Below are 22,383 nucleotides of genomic sequence, written 5' to 3'. Positions count from 1 at the left end.
AAATTAAATTCGATGATTTTTACTGATCTAAAAGCAAAAGTTTAAATTGCTTACAGTTATTATTAGATTGTGAATCTAATAACATTTGAATCTTCATGCAATGTTATACTTTTACAAACTCAGTTAAAGAAATTTCATTCTCTAAATAAATTTCTATTTAGATATGCTTTATTTTTCACGTATTTGCATATTACATGCATTCTGTTCAGCTATTTCTGCAGTATAATTATCTATGTAATTATTGTTAAAAAGAATAATGTAACTCTTCTCTTCAGATTGAAATTTTCACATCATTTTTATATTCACACCATTTGCCAATTTATTAATAAAATTTTAATTAATTTATCAAAATTTATAGTTTATATTCATAACGTTAAATATGATAATCAAAAATTTAATGTTACATTTGATTTATATTTTTTTATTTATCTTCAAATTGCGAAACTTGATGAATACAAAATTGTATTTTTAAGAATATAATTTAAAAAATAGAAGTGTGATGGAAAATTGCTTTAAATAGAGATATTAAATATTCTAGAAAATTTTTTAGACAATATTTTCGATATTTTATATATTTATTATATTATATGTTTCATAATATGGAACATTTTGTACAATTTTATATTTTAAAATTTGCATTTAAATACATAAAAATTTGTACATTATAATGTATAATAAGACATAGTAACACTTACAAAAACTTTCTATGAATACATTATAGTGTTACATAAAACATTTTAAAATTTTATTAGCACTGTAGTGACTCTCATCTATCAAGATTATACTGATTATATTTGAAAGAAATCTGAAAATATAGAAATTACAAGATATTTATTACAAGTATATATTTTACAAAAATATTTAAATAGTAATAGTAAATAGCAATAATAATAACCATGCATTGCATGAATAAACTTAATTATTCAGTATGACCATCTATAATATTCGTTATATGTTAAAAAATTAGCCATTCACGTTACTAATTTTATACTAGATATATTGTTTATAATATATTACTTATAACTTCTACATTACATATATATTACATAAATATATTTTCAGATTGGTTTCAAATTTTACCAATATAATTATAATACTTGTCTCTCATTACTAATATTTCGAAATATTTTATATAACATGTACACACACCAGTATTCGAATATTTTAGTTATCTGTTTCAATAATTAAATGTAATTTCATTATTATCAATTAATTTATCATGTATTAGTAATTTTATATTAATATTATAACAAGTTTACATCGTAAGAAAAATAAATTTAACAAAAAGTTTAGTTTTTAGTAAGTTTTTAAAGTTTAACAAAAAGTATATCGCAAGAAAAATAAATTTAACAAAAATTTAACAACAAACGGAAAGTATTTGTCTTTCGTAAAAACATAATCATATCTCCACTACAATATATGCAAAGAAATGAACAAGTCATGGAACGTCGCGTCGGGTCAGAATTACCGTTTCAATGCCATCGATCGATTTCAAAGACAATATCGCACCGAGGAATTCTTCGCGCGATGCGCGATTTTACAGAAGATTTTACAACCACACAGGTAAAAGGAAAGACACAAGCAAAACGGCGAAGCAGGTGCAAGCGAGGTGCATGCACCCGATGATCGTTCATTTGAGAGATTCTAAGGAAGATAGTTGGGGTCATGGGTGCTTCAAGAAAATGTCACGTCAGTGATACAGACTTTGAATGTTCCTGTAGTCCACGGTCGCGTTCGATCACCTTTCAAACGATCTCCAAACACGAACCACCGGTTTTTCGAGACGATTGTCACTTTTAAATCAAAATCTACGGAGTACTCTTTCACCAGGGATTACGATAAATACATTATCGTGCGTTTGGAGTGTTTGGAGAGTTGGTGTATTTAGAGAGTTCTAAATTATTGCAAAATAGAATTCAAATGAATCTCCCTGATTTAAAGTTACTATTAGTAAAATAGCTAATTTAGACTATTATATATGCGGTTTATTTTGAAAGTATCATAAGTCACAGTGTTTTTAAATCGAGATATTTAAAGATCTGCGTTTTAACGAGCTCGTCATTCCGTTACTTATCTAATCTTCTACCAACAAAATCTCAGTGGTTTCTAACATATTGACTGCAAAATGAAAAGATCGCGTAAAGAATGGTAATTAATTCAATCACTAACTCTAATGACTTATGTTATTTTCAAAATAATGGCTCATATAACTGAAAACAGACAAAGATTAATTTTGCAGAGGAATTTTAATTAAATGACTCTAATCTTCGTCCGTTCTTTATCAATTTAATACAGATTTCTTATAAAATGTATAAAATAGTATGTAAGATCATGACGTAAAATTCAAAATTAAAAACATCTCTATACGTATAAATCTATAAATAGAAATTTAGTTTATTTATTATCAATAAGAAAGTAATAGTAGAAAACGGCTGAAGATTAATTTTGTATAGACATTTCAATTAAGTGGCGTCAATTATATTTGTTGAAATATTAGAAGAATTGGAATATGTGTTTTTGTTACATTTAAAGAGTTTATACAAATTTTATAAAGTATCAGCTACTCGTTAGAAATGAAACAGAATTTAAATAATACAGGTATAGTCTTCGTTTCAAATTAAATTTAGCAGAACATTTAATCTCGGTTATAGTATCATAAATATATAGAGAATTAATAGTAGGAGAATATTTGTCAATCATAGTTATGGAAACGAAACAAAAATTTCAACCTTTTATCCAATTATTTATGCACGATAGTATATTATTTCTAAACTGATAAATGAGAACGTTTGTTGTTATTAGACTGTGAACACTTATTTATTCATTTTTATTTTTTTATGAACATGACTAAAAAAAATGGAATTAAATAATAGTATTATAATAGAATAACCAATACTAATAATTATATATTGTAATACTCTTTAATATATTTTTAATATCTTATTTTACTATAATAAACGTTTATTATTTTATTTATTAAAATTATTAATACTTCAATATGTAGCAAACTATAATAGACGTTAAATATTAATATTATTGGTATTTACAAATAATACTACATTACTAACAGGGAAATTAATTTTTGTTCATACGAAAATTACTCAAGATTTGTTATAAGGCAACGAAATATGTACATCGTTATGCCCGATAAAGAATGTTAATAATAATAATTGCAATACCAATTATAAATAAAACTAAAAATTATGATACTCTGCTTTGATAATTCATATACTTTTGCATGTTATATACCTACATGGATAGTAATATATTTACCTATTTAAATATAATCCATTTAATAAATGTACAATCTTTTTTTAAAATCATCATCTTCATATAGTAAATGAAAGTTATAAAAGTTCAAGCAATAATGTTAAATTTTTACTAAATGATTAATTGATCAAATTGTTTCATTTAGATTTCCCAATTGAGAAACTGAAAACACCTGTCGTTATTTAATAAATGCATGATCTAAATATACAACGTTTCTTGTTATTTAATAATTTTTTATTACAAATAATTAAATTCCAACTATGAACAATCGATCAAATTGTTTCGCTTAGATATGATCAAACTTTCAGTTTCTTTTAAAATGTTTCAAATAGGTAATAGATGCTGAAGCTTGACCTTTATTGATATTAAGTACAAAAGGTACGTTAGTCATGGAGGTTGATTCAAAACGTGCGACCTAATTTTCAGATTACAATCTGTCCAACAAATTTGTTGAAAGTTGCCTTTAGGTTTTTTTCGAAATCTACTTATATATTCCATGCTCGTAATTCGTGCGTGAACGACTCAGTACACTTTCTATTCACGATGAATTCTTCCGCTCTAGCAGCTTATGAGTCACGCCATTATTGCTCAGCATTCATAAGAGTCGTATGAACGAAACAATATGAAAAAGTCAACTTGTCACAACGTTCAACCATGTAATTATATCTCATACGATTTCAGCTTGTATAAAATTATATTACATATAGTCACAGATAGTTTCAAATATTTAATATCTAATATTTAGAAAAGGAATGATTTTGGACATTTCATGAATCTTAATTAATTCGTTAGTTACAACAGATAGATCATTTCAGAAATATCACAATGTTTCTTATATTTATTTAAAAGAATCCATAAATAAATAAATTCAAAGTACGATCATATTTATGCAACTACTAATACATGTAATAACACAATTACTATATGATAAAATTACTATATGTAATAATATTACTATATGATGTAGTAAAATGAACAAAATTTTTATTCTGATTATAATTATAATAATAACAAAAATACCTTTTATATTAATATATTTATGATAATTGTATTGATGATAGATTTTGTTATTCTTTGTTTATTTATATTTGTTTACTCATAAAAAATTTCATCATCGTTTAGTTTAAAATCTTTGTTCTTTAATATTTGAAAAAATGTTAAAAGATAGTTATTTTCAGCCTGGAAATGAAATAGTCATACCGAACGTTCAAAAATGTTCCTTCTTAGGAACAAAACTTTCTCTAAAAATGATGAGAAATTTATTAAAAATATATTGATAAATATATAGACTTTCGTGATTACTTATATATATTATTACATACAGTAACTTTTATTAATATTCGAACTAAATATTTAAACTGTTACAATTTCGTTAAAAAAATCCTATAAACTTGGATTTGTTTTAAAGCCTCTTTCAAAACGTACTATTCATTTTATTTTAAGATGTTTTTACATCATGTAGCAGGTTTTTCTTTCAAAAATGTTATAAATAGTTATGAAAACACAAAAAACTTTTTTATCTGAATCCTCCACTTTATAATGACTCCCTACAACTTGATGTACGATTTTTTTCGTCATTTTATTGAACTTTGAACATTAAGTGTGAAAATGATATGTATATAGAAAAAAGAAAACATCATTATGCAATATACTGCTGAATTTATTAAATACTTTTTTAGTAATCTTAATGTGTGTCACATTATTAAAAGTGCATACATTATATGTATGTATTTAAAACTTAATCTTTTATTTTATTTAAATTTTTTATTTTAATCCTTTAGTATGTAAAATTTTTTATTATAAATGGAAGTTTGATGACAACAAATTGAAGGCCAAATAATTAATATAAGGTTAAAATAACTGTTGATTAAAAAATATATTTCATCCAAGATAAAATGAAGCACCGTCATATTCGTTACTAATTATTATAGATAATTATATAAAAAATATACAACTGATAACGTAGTATTATATTTAGAGAATTAAATATATAGCTTACATTATTTGTTTAGAAATAGAAATTTCTCCAAATTATCATTTGTTTATCAGTCAATAATAGATTTTCTGTTCATGTTAGTTTATTTGAAATATTCTTTTTCTTTGCTAAATTACCATAAATAATGTAAGTACAAATAATTATAAATAATTAATGGACTTTAATAGTGTAGCTGTTACAAAATATATAACTTTAATATTTTAATTGCAGTATAAAGTGATATGTAAAGTACCATTGTTTAGCTACTGTAATTCATATGTTTGCTTATATCTTAATTTGTATTTGAATTTCTTATTAAAACCTGTATGATATGTTTAAAAGCTTTATTTAAACTACGAAGTTATGTCACTTGATCAATTGAAAAAAATTTGCAGAGAGGTTTGAAGAATTTACACAATAATTAAAGAAGAGAAAGCCAAATTACACATGACCTCATTAACGTCATGTCTGAAACGTCAGAAATTTTTTGCAACGAAATTTTGTAAGTGTAAGTAGTAGGATACCTTTCAAATTGAAGCATAAAATACTATAAAACTAATAACGTAAAATATTATGAATAATTTAACAGAGGTCACAGAAATTAAAAGAAGTTTACAGAATTGTTAAAATTTATTATAATTGTTGTACCTAGAAAATGAAGACATTCTTCAAACATTGCATGCAAAAATGATCGTATATCATATTTATATATCATAATTTTGTTCATAAACTTACCGGTATCTGTACAAATGTGCCATTATTTAATTGCGGATAAGAATACAGTGGCACTACGGGGACTGAGCCATTTTTCAAAAAGATTGGACCTTGAATTGGCGTTACGTGAGCGTCCCTTGGTATTTCTGGATCTTTGTCGTCGTAGTAATCATCGAAGTCGTCATCATAGTCTAAAACAGCGTGAATTGAAGTTTTTGTACCAGGTCCACTTTCACCGTTAACTCTCGTATACCTTTAACAAAATGAAATAAATTGAATAACAAACTACCTTATATTTTCATCAAATTATAATTCAATCATCTCGTAATTAATATGTTACTTCTGAGAATCAACAATGCGAGCTGCTATCATTGAAAAGTTGAAAAAGAAGATAACGAAGTGTAAAAATACAGGGAGATTCATCAAATGTTCATTTATTTTTATCTAGTATATTATTATAGTCAATTTATTTTTATCTAGTATACAAATACAAACGATCGATTGTTTATGAGATATAGGAATTTTAAGTAATTTCACGGTAATAGCAATCTTGAAAAAGTTTTTAGAAATCATTTTAATTTTCAATTATATTTTTCTCATAATATATAAAAGTTGATATCTGATGCCTCTAACATAGAAAGCAAATTAGCATTTTGAAATGATTTTAATACGTTAGCATGTTTGATAATTGTTTTAGAAATTCTTCTAATTAATAAATTTTCAATTAACTGTCAATTCATATTTTTTCCCTATAACATGGCCAATATAATTAATAAATTAGAATAAAAGAAGTGAATTTTAAATAATTTTCTCACATTAACAAGTTTGACTAAAATTTTCAGTTAACTTTCAATCATATTTTTTCATTTCATAATATACAATTTAAAATATAAAACAAAGCATTTTGAAGTATCACCTCTCTAACAATACAAAATTGATATCGAAATATTATTTTTGATTTTTGTAATCAACTCGTTTCGTGTAAATGCTTCTGTATCGTACATTTTCAGTTTCAAAGATAATTAATATATTTTTTTTTTAAGTTAAAATCTAGAATTTAAGAGCTGGAAGATCGAAAGATTGGTCCTTCTCGTGTAATTCATCATTGAAATTCGATCGTATCGATCGTATTTGTTACACTTATAACTTTTTAATGAAGCTATCTATGAATTGTTTCGTTATATAATATTTTAGTTTTCTTTTAACGTATGGAACACACTAGGAACGATGAAGTTTGAACGTTAAAGTTTATTACGCAAGACAGGAAAAGTAATTGAATCCCACGTAATTCAAAATAAAATAAGTGAGGAAACTGCAAAAGAATGCGAGTTTAATGGCGGTAAAGAAATCAAGGAGATAATATGAATTCGTCTTTTCCACGTTCATCGAGTTGAAAGCACCGGTAAATGACATCCTTTTACGATAATGATCCGCGAGGTTGACAAAAAATAGTATTCCCTATATGGCCAACACATACATATTAATAATACATATCCGAGGTAAAGGATGAAAGAAGAAGTATCGTATGGATGAGTGACATAATTGGCCAGACGATGGAATGACAGTGACGGGAGAGCACACACGTCAGCTGTTCATCAGAAACTCATTAAGAATGCACGATACGCAACTGAAAACCGTTCAGTCAATTACTCGCACGATCTAATTAATTATCATAGAAATTTATACGTTTTCTCGTTAAATTAAAAATTTATTAACTACGTAATTTTTTGTTTCTTTTTTACTTCGGAAATTTAACAAATCATTTAATAAGCCATATGGAAAATGTAAGATAAAAATTTAATGACACGTAGTAGAGTCTCCATTATTCGAAAGTTGTACTATCTATCAACGTTCTATCATCTGAACAGAATATTTATTAATAATAAATTGACAGGCGGCACAAGTCCAAAATTGAAAAAAAAAATGAATTTACCATAGGAATAGTTAAAAAGTACTTATTTCATTTACCAATTTAATTTGCGTATATATTGTTTTATATTGATAAAAAATAAGAGTCTATTTTTAAATTGTAAATAAATAATGGCACTTGATTATATACTTGTTACCTTACCATTGTAGATTTCTTTCAAGTTATGTTATCACAATTACTACTCTTTTATTTTATTCCCTTGCAATAAACAGTTGCAACTAATTCCAATTTTAATAACATTAAGAAACGGGACTTAATCGACTTGTTAACTAAGAAATGTCCTAATTAAGAAATGTCCTTGCTCGTATTAAACAATTTATCATATTTATACATATTTGTTATACATATTTTTATAGTTTACTACATATGTATGTATGTTTATATTCACATTCATATTTATATTTCTATTATATTTTTATCATATTTATTATATGTTTATTACACATATTATATTTATATTATATATATGTTATTATATATTTTGATGTGTTTTTCATAATAATTGCATAAAGAATTTGAAACAGAACATGAAACATTTCACTAAAAAGCAATAAAATATAAAAAATTGTGTTTAATTCCACGATATATCAACGAAAATATTATAAATTTTTCATTTCTCCATAAACTAAGACAGCAAACGAAAATAATGAGGATGTGTCTTCTTACGCCGAAGCATTCAAGTAATTCAAGGCATTTAGAAAAGAATTTCGATGGTTTGAAATACAAGAAGAATGCAACTCTAGTAGAATTATTTTTGTTGAGAGAGTTAGGTAAACCATTAAATACTTACATGCAATTTAACGTCAAAAAAGTGGTTGTTCTATTATTTTTATACCTCTTATATTCGTTAAGATATAGGAGGCTTTGCAGTGTTTCTCAATCTATGAGCCATCATTTAATCTAAGTCTTTAAATTTTCATTAAATTTTTAATAAGACATGAATTTCAATAATAGTTGTTACCAAAACACAAATTCAGAGATCGACTTATCATAAAACAAACAAGTCATTAAATATTGAATATCATTTTGTTCTAAAAGCTTTTAATAAATATAATTCAGACTATTATAATAACTTTTTATAATTTTGAAACTGCTTATTTATCTCTCGAGTTTTTATATTTCAATCTTACATTTATTTTAGCAAACAGAAATGATGTAACACACGACTTAACTAAGAAATTATGCGTACTAGATAATAAGAAATTCTTTCATTTATACCAGAGACGTTTCTTAATATTAGGGAAATGTAAATGGGTCGAAAATGACTGAAAGAACGCAATAAGATTAAAATTATTAATTTCACACTTTCTCGTAGTTATTAAATGTAAATAATAAAAATTGAAATTCAAATATTTTTTATAAAATGAGATTTACCCGAATCGTTGTCAGTAGAAATATATATTGCTTGTATTTCACTTTCCACATGTAAAAGTTATTGCAAAATACACACTTATTTTTATTTATTTATATAATATACAGTGACTTCAGTCTGTCAAATTCATAAAAGTCATTAAAACTTATTTTATTTTATTACGTTATCAAACTTTATTACATTTAAAAATTTATTTCACTTTATTTCATTATCAAAATTATATTATAAAATTGATTTTATTTCACTATACTATAAATACCTGGGCCGTGATACCATTATAGAAAAGTGATTTCTCCGTGTGGCATGAAGATTGAGAAATGCTGCTCTACTACCAAAAGTAGTATTTATTATATGTAATAAGCATATAATAAATATTAGTACTACCCCATTGTATAAAAACTAAATGAAACGTTATAAATCTTATAAAGTTACCCGTTCGGTCTATCAGGATAGCTCTCCTGTTCTGGCATTCTCGATGTTCTAAAATTATCTTGATCCCCCTCTGTCGGTACTCGTTGTCGTTGTTGCGGCAACGACGGCGGGAATCTCATTTGTTGCTGTTGCCGTGGTTGCGTTCTTCTAAAATCTTGATTGTAATTCGCGTATCGATTGTCCTGCGTAGACGAGAAGGACGATTGCTCGGCGAACGCGTTTGAGTTTCTCTGTCGGTTGAAGGTCGATTGACGTTGCCTTTGTTGTTGCTGTTGTTGGTAGGCAGCAGGTGGTATATACGGTTCGTTCAGGAAAGATTCCTGATCGTTAAAATTTGGAGCGGGCGCAGGCGGAAGTACAGCGTTGAGGCGAAGGTTGTTCGCTGTCGATTGTCCTCCGTTTTGTCCACCGTAGAAGAATGGTGTAGGCGTTGCCGACTGATACGGCAAGGTGAAGTTGACCAGTGACATTTTTATTTTTCTTCTGCAAACAGACACGAAGAAATTCTTTCGATCGGTTTCGAAGAATATTTTGCTCTTGTTTCAAGTCGCCAGATTGCTCTGACACTTTTTTCTTTTTTTCTTTTTTTTTGTACAACACGCAAATTGGAAATTTGAATCTGTCATTGCTACTTTATTGGTATGCGCATACATATCTAGTTGCTATAATATTTATTTGTGGAAAAAAAAATGGTAATGATAAATAAATAATGAAATAATATTTCTACAATATTAAAAATCATCACGCCTATTTAACACGTGTATTTTATTTACTTTCAATGTTAAATTAATACTTTTCGTGAATAAAAATTGGAAAAAATAATTTTTTTTTTCCAATTTTTAACATTCTATGTACGAAAAGCACATGAGCATGCATGAAACGACTGAAGTTTCGATACAAAAAAACCGTATTATTATTCTATTGGTACGTAGTCACTGCAATATTTATTTACAAAAAGTATTATTTCTATAATGTAGAAACATACACGTGAAAAATAAGGCACACACATGCATTTTGTTCATTATACTAAAATTAATATATTTTGTAAATGAAATTCAAGGAAAATGATTGTTTCTAACATTTTCAATACTATATGTAAAATACTTTAAAACAAAGAAAAAAAAAAGTGTATAAGCAACTAAAATTTCGAGTCAAAAAATCACATTGTTACTTTATTGATATGCATTCAATACAATATTTATTTATGAAGAATAAGTATTATCCCTATAACATTACACACGAGAAATAACACGTTATTTATTTTATTTATTTTAGTAAAATTCTTGTAAATGATATTTGAGAAAAATAATTATTGAATAATTCTGTTGATATTATATGTTAAAAGGAATTGAGAGCAAAAAATAATATTAAACAATAATATTATAATAATATCATTATTTTTTATTAAAATAATAATACTAAATATATACGTAATTTCGACTTACCGTGAAATAAGAACGTCACTTCAGAAGGAAATAGAGAAGCACGTCCTCCGGTTGTCAATTTTCTTTTTCAAACTCTCAGCTCCGACGACCGTGATTTTGATCGTGTAGAAAATCACATTTTATTGCCATAAACTTCATGATTAGTCAGTAAAGAAAAATTGAAGAACTATTTTAGAACTACGTTAATTATTCGAGCAATTTCAACTTTTTTCACAAGTGTTTTTTCAACATAAATCTTTTTCAAACACGTTTAAATTTCACTGACGTATTTTCACCGAAGTACTGTTTCCGTTTTATAAACTGTAGCAACATACTCGATATTCGAAACGTCCGCTAATTGTTTGGAATTTCGATTATTCAAAGTTTTCCAGATAGCACGACTAAGATTACTCGTCGAAGATTAATGACTTCTATCTTCCCCTATTCTTCTCGCGTAATGCTTTCGTAGACATGAGATCGACCTGAAATGATAAAGAAAAGTAAATATCTCACGGATATGTCGCTGACCGAGGCATTAATCATTATTAAAAATATAAGTCTATGACATTAAATTTAATGAGATTTAAGTACTATGAGATTTATGCACTACTAAGTGATTAATTTTTATTTATTTGATCTCTTTATTTTTTTTTTAAGGGAAATGTACAATGATAAAACATTGCTTTAATCATTTTACAGCATATGAAAAATTAATACATAATTTAATAATAATGGGGCAGAAGTAATAGAATAATTGTCGAAATTAAATGCTATTAAGAAGTATAACTGTTTCATAAGAGAATATCATATTAATTTGCATTAATTACAAAAATATTATAGAGCAACTCAATATCATAAAGAATTAATTATTTGCCTTGCCTATGTCGGTTTGCCCACAAAGATATGCAATTTTAATGACTGTTGTAAAAATTTGTGTTCTTACAAGTAGCTTCAAGAAATTTATTTCAAGCAATAATATGTTTAGATATATTAAAAAATTGTTTTCAATCAATTACAATTGATTATTGATAATAAATACGTTTTCATTAAATGTACCGATAAATGATTTTTAATTTCTAAAAAAATATTTTGAAAGTTCATTAACGCTGCAGTGAGACATGATTGTTACGATTATACAGGGTGTCTCAAAACGAATAATATAAGTAAGAAAGTGAGTCGAAAAGAAAGAATAAAATTTTTTCATTAAAGTCTCTGTATTCGAAAAAATCGAGTTTCAGGTATACTTGAATTTAGTGACAGAGTGAATTTAGTTTATTAGACTTGAATTTAGTGATAATATTTAGTTTACTAGACGAAAATGTGACAGAAAAGAATAATTAACAAGAAATCATTCTACCTGTAAAGATAAGTAAATATAGAATAAAATTTTTTCGTTCTAGAGAAACTGAAATTTAAAATTTATCAAATACACCTGTAAAGCAATTCAAAATCTGTTCAAAATTTATTTTCTTAAAAATGACGCCTTAAACAACAAAATTTTATTCTTTACAACATTTTTCATTTATTTCATCATAGAATTTCTTTGTACCGATTATCGCGTTTGTTCAGTATAATATTTGATAAATTTTTAAACTCGATTTTCTCGATAACAAGAGCTTTAATGAAAAAATTTTATTCTTTCTTTTCAACTCATTTTTTCATGTAATATCACTCTTTATTCGGTTATACCACTTATCCTGAAACGCCTTGTACTGATAAAGAAACAAATTTAAAAATATTAGAAAAATATAAATAATAAAATATAGAAATATGTAAGAATAGAAAAATTAAACAATCCATTGTGTGCATCAATAAATATGTATGAATATTCAGTAAGACCATGTTTAACACTTATTATACACTTAAAATAACTTTATATTAAGTTCTCTATAAATTAAAAACGTTTTTTCGAACATTTATAAAAACGTTTTTTCGAACAATTTTTAATGTTCCATTAACTTGTATGTAAAGTAGTGAAAAGTCACTAGAAATAAAGAAAATATATAAACTTTTATTTCAAATTTTTTAAAAAGAAACGTGAACGTGTCGAAAAACAAAAAATTGATCATTAATTATCATTTAGAATATACAGTATTTAAATTTTCAAATTAAGCAATAAAAATACAGTCAGATTTTTACAAATTATGTAAATATTAATTTAATACAATTATAACTAACATAATAATTATATTATAAATATCGATACAACATAATTATAATTATTATTAATTATTACAATATAATAACATTTAAAGTTAAAATGATGATATAACAGCATAAAAATTTATTTATTTACATAATATCTGTACTACATTCTTTAAATAATTTGTAAAACAAGATATAATTTCATAAACAAGACCATAAGATTTTAAGCAATTCTACCCATGTTCATGAAAACTTGAAAACACGTTCACTGATTTCTTTACAAAACTATGATTATGTGTTTACTTCTGAGACTCAATATGTAAATGAAATAATATTCACTAAAATTATATTATTCAATCGTACTATTGCAAATTATATTTTTCTATAGATTTCTTACATAAATCTAATTTTATTTAACTTCTAATTAAAGCTTTTCATTTAAATTCGAATTAAAATTTTAAATTTCATTTATAAATTCTACATTATAAATTATGTTTGTCGATTATAAAAAATTTTAATACCAAAGATACTTAAATGCTATTTTTTGTTATAATTAAATACTACATTTTATTATATTTGTCAATAATATTTGAATATTGTAAACTTTTTAATTATAATATTGTCATAAAATATAAATTATAAGTTACATTTATTTATTAATTTAGGAAACGTATTTTTATTGTACTTTTGATATCTATATATCAAAACGTACATAAATCTTCGTATATTGTATATTTATATATAAATATACAATGTGTTCGATGTTACGATATGTAAAAATGTATTTTATTTATATAAAAAATAGATACAATTTCTTCACAAAATATTCCATTCATTTAATTTATGCAAAGAATTTTAACATTCATATTGTTCTTTTTAATATATTATAAATAAATAGTACGCAAAACATGTATCACGCAGTGATGAATTACAAAAGTACAACATTATAGATAGAAAATTTATACAATTAAATAATTTTCGATAAACTCGTTTAATATTATTTTTAAAAAAAATTGTAAATTATATTCACAATTTAAATAAATATTATTAACAGATTTAAAAAATGATTAAAAGAATGAATACAGAAAATATTCATATACTCGACAAAAAATATCAATATTGGAGATTCTCATATTTTTAAATAATAATCTGCCTCGACTCAAAGGCATGAAATCTTTATTTTCATAGTGTTGAGTTCCTTTTTTCAAAGATACATTTACATTATAAAAAGGATAAATGAAAACACTTTTTTCTAGAAAATTTTACAAATTCAAACGTCCTCGTGGATGCGGAAAAATTTCTCTTCACAACTAAATCCACCACAATAAAGATTAAAATTTCTATTCTACAGCAATTTCTTAAAATTTCTTGCACAATCTTTTTCCACAAAGTTATAAGAGTTTAAAACATTGATATTTTCCTTGTATGGGAATACTTTTTTGTATCATCTATATCAATTACAAAATGTGTATCTACAATTGGCAAATATTATTAGACAAAGCATTAAACAAATTGTCGAATGAAGTGCAAAGTGTAATGAAAGCACAACGGATAAATTAGAAATGCGTTTTCAAAATACAGTTTCTATTCGAAATTATCTCTGTCATGAAAAAAAAAAAAAAAAAAAAAAATGTAGCAGATAGTTGCATACCTGTTTAAAAATATGTTTATTTCAAATGTACAGTGTCGGCTAACGAAACGGCTGTCGAATTGTTTCTTTACGAAAGAAAATTATGCGAACGCGTCGGCGTATGCGTGGCCACACAATTATTCACGCGAGAATAGCATTTGCGCGCGTGTATCACGTGCCTTCCGAAGATGCTACGAAACGCGAAAGCGATAACGGCTCTGTTGATTTACCGGCGAACTGATAAAATTCGTCGAACAAGTTTGTTCTTTCGTCACTTTCGCCCATCGGATCACTTTCTTCGAAATCAGGTATGCAAACTGTGCTTTCACCAAAAATAAATGTATGTCGATATTCCTATCCCGCTTCTTTTTTTTCTTTTCTTCTTCCTTTTTTAACGAATAGCTTTGCTTTCCATTTTTTCGCTACGTAGCTTCACTATTATTTTCGAGCCATGTCAGTGATTAAGTATTAAACGCTGTAATAATTACATTAGCCAGCAACGTATAATGACTCTTCCGCTACGTCAGCGATTAATTAAATATTTTCTATTAATTATAGTTCTGACGTGATTGCAAAAAAGCTGGTTTCCCCGAAAGCAAAATGTTTTCAGGCTGTTGCCAATTTGAAATGTTCGACGATTCAAGAGTATATTCGAGTTAAGTTGGCACGTGGATTGGCGCATTTGTTCACGATGTTTGTAAATGTTCTCATTAATTTTTTCCACATTCGAAAGATTCGTTGATTGAAAAGACAAACGCTACTCGAGAAGACTGTGGATAAAGTTGAAGTACATGTATGCTTTTATACATTAATTCTCAAAAAGCATCATTAGGTCACAGACGACTAAAGTAATTTATAGCAGATTACTAAAATTTATCTTACTCTGTATTTTACATTCTCCGTAATTAAGATTGTGTATAATAATAAAAGATTAGTAATGAAATTGGATTAAATTAAATTAAAATTGTTGAACTAATTTAAGTTTCAAATTTTTATGTTTGTTAGCAGTCTAATAATATCAAATAAGAGTTAAAATATATAATATTGCTATGATCGTAATGAGAGTATATAATAGATTTTTCTAAATAAATACGCGTCGTCTCATGAATTTATTTTTTGTATGCCAAATAAAAAATGCCACTACACAATAGTCGACTGGTACCATTATCGAATTTCACCAGAAGGATGATAATTTAAAGACCGACAACTTAATTTTAGAATTTTCAATTTTATTTAATTTCGTCACTAATCTTTATTAAAATCATTATTAGAGAATTTAAAGTACGAAATAAAATCAAATGCTCTTGTTATTAATCTGACATACATACAATTCAATAATACTATTTGAAAGTTATAGCTTCCATAAAACTACTAATCATATTATTCGGCATCTTGAAATAAATTTTTCAAATCCTAGAATTTTATTAAAGTGCGAAACTCGTACCAGCGAAACAAACAAACAAAGTACAAGCAATAACAAAATACAATAGATTAGTTTATTATAAAAAAATACAATAGATAAGTTTTTATTTAGATATATAAAAATCATTCAGATCTTCAAGAATGCTCCGTTTATATATCTACCAAATATCTATGAAAAATTAAGAATTGATCATTTCGACCAGTATTGGTATTAATCTCTTGCCACGCACGTCGAGAATCTTTTGTCCCAAATTGCAATATTGTCTCAGTTTTAAATATATTTAAATGTAACCCAGGCAAAACAAGTGATAAGTTTGTTACTTCTCAATGATTTCTATCCAGTGATATACCGACTAGTTCGAAAGAAAAAGAATTAGCGACGAATTATTGTACGCGGTTCGGTCACTCGTTATGGTCCGCGTTGCCAGTTGCCAGCGCGACGGGGTTAATTATAAATTAAATTATTCGTCCTTATCCCTTAAGATATTTCGCCAAGAAGAATTTGACAGAAAACTTACCCAATTCAATCCGTTTCAAAGCTTTCGAGTAGCTTGATGAATTTAAAACGGAGACACGATCGAGACACGCACCGAAACAAAAAAATCTCCGTCGGTTGCTTTCACTTTCGATAATCGAAACGATTTTCCAACGAAAAGCAGAAGCTGAAAGCAGAACAAGAGGCGAGATGCAAGCACGATTAATTCACAACAGGAAAATGAAACGGGACATCGACGAAAATGAAATACTATTCCGCGAGATGCATTCGCTGAGAACGAGACACGTGCTTGCTCGTGCGCGAAACACGAGCAGCTCGTCGAAAATCGCCGAGAGGCATGCGTGACACCGCGCGAAACGCTACGTTGGCGAGCGACAACTGAAAGAGAAGCGTTTTAACCAACTCTACACAGAATGGGGATAAAGAGAGGTGTCCCTCGATCATGAAGAGTAGCACAGCCTGCAAGTTCTCTCTCACTTTCCGCTCCTTGACAGTCCCTCTCTTCTGTCCTCCCTACCTTCGATCCCGATCGTTGCTTCACCTTCTTCTCGCACGAAGATCGTTTTTAATGGAGCATTTATTTGTTTTCATTCCTGCCGTTTTCTAGAAATATTACACACACGCTGACATTTCAAAAATGATCGTTTTCGATTGTCAGTTACCAGACTGCGAATATTTGTGCATTTTCAAATTTCTAATTGTATTACGTTGCGATTAAAGAAATGGAACAAGCAAAGTTTAATGCCTCAACCACGCACTTTTGTTACAACTTTTAAACTTTGGTGCGCATGAAGTTTCGTCACGATTCCTTATCATCTGTTGGTTCACAGATTTGGATTAACGCTGGAACTATCGATGATTAAAGTATAAAAAGTGTATCAGAGACATTAGAGCGCGACGAATAAAGAAGAAGTTTATAATAAGAAATGGAAACTTTTATTCATATATTTTTTTATAAGAAATCATTCGAATCTCTAAAAATGCAACATTGTAAATTTAGAAAATTATAAATTGATCATTATGTCCACTTTGACGAGAATTCTAGCGTTAACTAAAGAAAGCCAGCATTTTAATTATCCTTTTATCCCAAAAGAATGTGCGAAATAAAGGTCCATGTTATAATATTGCGTGTTTAATACTTCAGGTGCCAAATGTTTGTATTTGTAAACATATTTTGTTGAGTAAACTAAAGTATATAAATATAAATATAAATATAAATATAAATATAAATATAAATATAAATATAAATATAAATATAAATATAAATATAAATATATATATACATATTATCTATATGTTTATATATTATCTACAAAATAACACTTCATTAGTTAAACTTAATATATTTATAAGCAAATGCGAGTTTCTCCAAATCGTTCCTATTTGTGTAAATAAGATAGTCTGCCTGAAATAGAAGTAAGTTATGCAGGTAAGTTATGCGTCTCCCAGAATTGAGAAACGTAATACAAAGTGTTAATCAAAACAACCTCTATCGAAACAATCATACTTTTTATCATCGATGATTGAAGATTTTGAATTAACTACAGAAAATCGACATCTTAATTATTCTTGTATCCTAAAAGAAAAGAAAAAGAAAAATCCTCATTCCAATGACATCTGTATTACTATATATATATTAAATTAATAATCAACAATTTTCATACGATTTAGTCTACTTTTCCTAAAATTAACTAATCTTCTATTATTCTGGATTTATAAGAATTATCGATTTTAGAATTTAAGAAATTTTGGAACAAAACTGTTGACTTTTTAATCATTTGCGTATCAGGAAAGATTTTCTGGCTATAAATATAAATTTAAGTTTTCAATTTTTGTGACAGTTGGAGTTATATCAGAAAATTAAATGAATGTTCATGATGACCAATAATGAAATTCCTGCTAGGCATAAATTTTGTTAACACTGTATGTGGTTTGTAGCAATTTTCCTGTTTCTTAATATGATTAGTAGCTGACTATAAAATTTAATAAACTGACTTCTCAAACTTCAATTTAAAATGTCATATTTCATATGCATGTCAATTTGATACTAAAATTTAATTCATAACTCATATTGATTGAACTACACGTACAAATATATCACATGGTAAATTAAAAAATCAATGCATTTCTGCCTATTTTATTTTAATTTAATTTTATAATACTATACATTCGTTAATTATTTCCCTTTTAATAATTCTAATTCCCATTGAATTATTAATTATTTACCAATTATTTAAAATTTTATTAAATACTATGTACATTGTTTTTACAATATTTTTACAATTATGCATGGTCCATGGTCCAAATAATATTAATATAAATTTAAAACGAAAGTTAAAAGTATATACCTGTAATAAAGCATATTGTTTTCGTAATATTAATGTACATAAAAATTATTATTATAAATACGCAAGATAATACATTTGACAAGAAAATTAATGTTGACTTTACTGAAAAATAGAGAAAGTCACTGATATTATTATAATTGTAACGATCTGTATAAGTATGATATATTTAAATACACATAGGTTGATAAATCTGTTATTAGAATACAATTTTATAAGGACTGTCCATTATCTATAACACATTAAAAATAATTGCTATTAAACAATTTTAATTGTTCAAAAATATACGTGTAAATGTAGAATGCTGAATTAAAAGAAATCTTATGAAAATTCAATGAATAATTCATAAGAGTAAAATGATGAAGTTTTCGGAAACACATACAGAAAAACAAAAGCTATCGTCGACCACTCTATATAATTACAGTAAATATATACGTGTAAAGCGTTCGAATCACGCCCGCTAACGATGGTTAAAAGTATCGTAATCGGTCTGTTTCAAACTTGCTCCCTTTCCCACTACGTACAATACATACACTCTCTTACTTGCATCTAATCTCGCAATTCAATCTCACGGGGTGTGTTGTAACTACGCAACGCGAGGAAAGATTCGCGGTGGCTAGATGAAGAGACGAAACAGCAGAAAGAAAGCTGGTGGAGAAGGAAGATACGTGCTACGTGCTACAAGATTGAACCGTATCGCAACGAGCAATTATTACAACCATATCACGTGCCTACCATCGTCTCGACCGTCTTCTTTCATCCACGTGTCTCTTCTCTTTCGAGAGACATTTTTATGAGAGATTCTCGAGTACCTTCTCCGCTCAAGTACCCGCTTAGATGCGCCGTGCTCCAGAACCTTTCATTTCTTTACACGTGGAACGATATAACTGTATCGGGATCTCTGAGAGGCCCACCTACGTTCACCTTCTGCACGCGCGTCAATTCACTGATGCTAAATGCTTGTCCCTAGTTTCAAGGAACCGCATATTCCAACATTTATTCACGTCTCAGGCATTTTTTAAATTTAAACGCGTAATGCGAATACACATTCGAGGAGATGTTTAATCTTTAATAACTTCAAGACTCATTCTGTGGTATTTTCGCTCGGCAGATAATACTTGGAAGATCGATTTGACAACGAGATCGTTCGAGAAAGAATAATCAATAATCGAAATTTGAAAATTGAATTAACGACCTCTGTAAATTTCATCGAAGTCGATGTGAAATAGAAAGAAAGAAGTACATACTTTGTAACATTTTGTAACTATGCAGGAGCACAGTGTGTTGCGCGTTATCTTGGAATGTGGCAAATGTAATTCGAGATTTCTATTTAATTAATACTAAATATTTTCTTTCGACATTCCAATGATCAGCACATGTTCAATGATTCCAATGATCAGCACACGTTCAATGATTCCAATGATCGACACATGTTTTTTTAATCTAGTAAAATATATATTCATCTGAGATAAAATATTTAGTTAAATAAGATAATATATTTGATTCACGTTAGACTCTGGGTTTTTATACAAATCCCTATTTCTGAAAATGTAATGTAAAATTACAATATAATATTTATTTTATATAATACAATATAAAAATTGTTTTATAGAGAACATTCATTTTATAAGAGTATAAAAATATTAGAAAACGTGCAAAATATTTTCAATATTTTATAAAACAAAAATATACCGAAATTATTTTTTGTATATTTAAATATACTAAAATATTTTCAATATTTTATACATGTTTACATTCTGTACATTTTTGCACATTCAAATTTTCCATGAATGTATAACAATCCGCAATCTATTCATCAATATCAAATTTTTGAAATACATATATATATTATTTAAATAATAATATTTAAGTTTGATATCAACTATACTGTTTTATTTTCATGGAATCGTGCAATTTTAAGAAAGAAAGATTCAAATTTTCACATTAGAATTCAAAAATATCTGTGACAAATAAATGAACGAAGAAACAACAAAAAATACTTTCTTGGATAATACAATCAGCAAGAATAGTAGCATCCAGGAATTAAAGACGTAAAAGTGTACATCACATATACATTTAATTACAAATCTCTAAATGAAACGAAATACACCCGAAGTATAACTATTTTGCACACAATATTTAATTTTTTTTCTATTAATCTTTGTAAATTACATATCATTTTCGTGACACTTATATCTAGGGTCAGGTAGAACACGGAACACCTAAATATTTCTGTTATTCTGTTAATTCTGTTGAACATAGAAAAAAAATGTGAAAAAAGAAAGTAATACTGTTGAAGGGTGAAAATATAGTCACGCCATCATCGTGATGAAGGCCTTTTGAAATCATTTCTATTATTATTCATATCACGGGAATTAATATAAAAACTGCTTTCAAATGAAATACTGAGAACTCTTTCGTTCAAGAAACTCTAAAATGAAAAACATTGTGCGAATTCCAGAAAGATATTATTTAATAAAACATGATACATCGTTAACACTAAACATTGAACCTATTTCATATATTTTCTATTATATCTGTCGAATTAACGGCTTGACTAATTTAACAAAACGTTTTATAGAGATTTTACATTGTCAACATTTTTAATCTTTTTGATATTTAAATAATTAACGAACAAAAATAACTTTTATTAACGCAGCAGGTGATTAACGTATGAACTTAAATTTAAATAAAAAATGTAATTTACTAATAAGCTGTTATCGAAATACCATACTTTGGAATTAATTAAATGATGAGATGAAACGCAAATGTAAAACGAATATTTTATGTAATAAAGTGGAAAGTTTCAAAGAAATGCAACATAAAATTCAAAAATATATAACAATTTATGACATAAAAATATATTTCAGAAAAATATAAGAAAATTCTGACGAAAGATTTTGTGTTGTTATATATTTTTTATAAATGGAATGAACTATGAGATAAACTCGTAATATTGATGGATTTTGATGTATTTACGTAACTCATATACAGAATTTCGAAATAAAAATGGTTGGTGGAATTTTGAGATGGAATTATCTCTCGATTAAAACGAAATGTCTAGAGTCAAAATGATTCATCTTGAGTGATCCGTTACAACAATATGAAATCAAAAGTGTGTAGTGCTATTTAAAAAGTTCAATGTCTGAGATTTCTTCGATAAAGCAATTTTTTGAGAATTTTGCAATTTGTATTCGACTAAAATTGACTAATTTTGATTCTGAAACA

General features: G+C 26.8%; 1 protein-coding gene across 1 annotated transcript in view; it reads right to left on the bottom strand.

Annotated features, from left to right (window-relative positions):
* LOC122531865 (protein spaetzle 3) overlaps window positions 1–17,210 on the bottom strand; it is a 32,053-nt gene extending 14,843 nt beyond the window's left edge. Inside the window, exons 1-4 of the mRNA XM_043660136.1 lie at window positions 16,833–17,210; window positions 11,139–11,599; window positions 9,694–10,176; window positions 5,981–6,212 (exon numbers count right to left, since the gene is read on the bottom strand). Of these exons, the coding sequence (XP_043516071.1) occupies window positions 5,981–6,212; window positions 9,694–10,163 (702 nt within the window). The 5' untranslated portion in view covers window positions 10,164–10,176; window positions 11,139–11,599; window positions 16,833–17,210. The remainder of the gene's footprint in view (window positions 1–5,980; window positions 6,213–9,693; window positions 10,177–11,138; window positions 11,600–16,832) is intronic.
* Window positions 17,211–22,383: the final 5,173 nt, after the last annotated feature.

The sequence above is a fragment of the Frieseomelitta varia genome, unplaced genomic scaffold (genome assembly GCF_011392965.1).
Source record: "Frieseomelitta varia isolate USP_RPSP 00005682 unplaced genomic scaffold, Fvar_1.2 scaffold_418, whole genome shotgun sequence".
NCBI lineage: Eukaryota > Metazoa > Arthropoda > Insecta > Hymenoptera > Apidae > Frieseomelitta > Frieseomelitta varia.
Note: the sequence above shows the minus strand (reverse complement) of the source record. Positions and strands in the feature narration are given on the sequence as shown.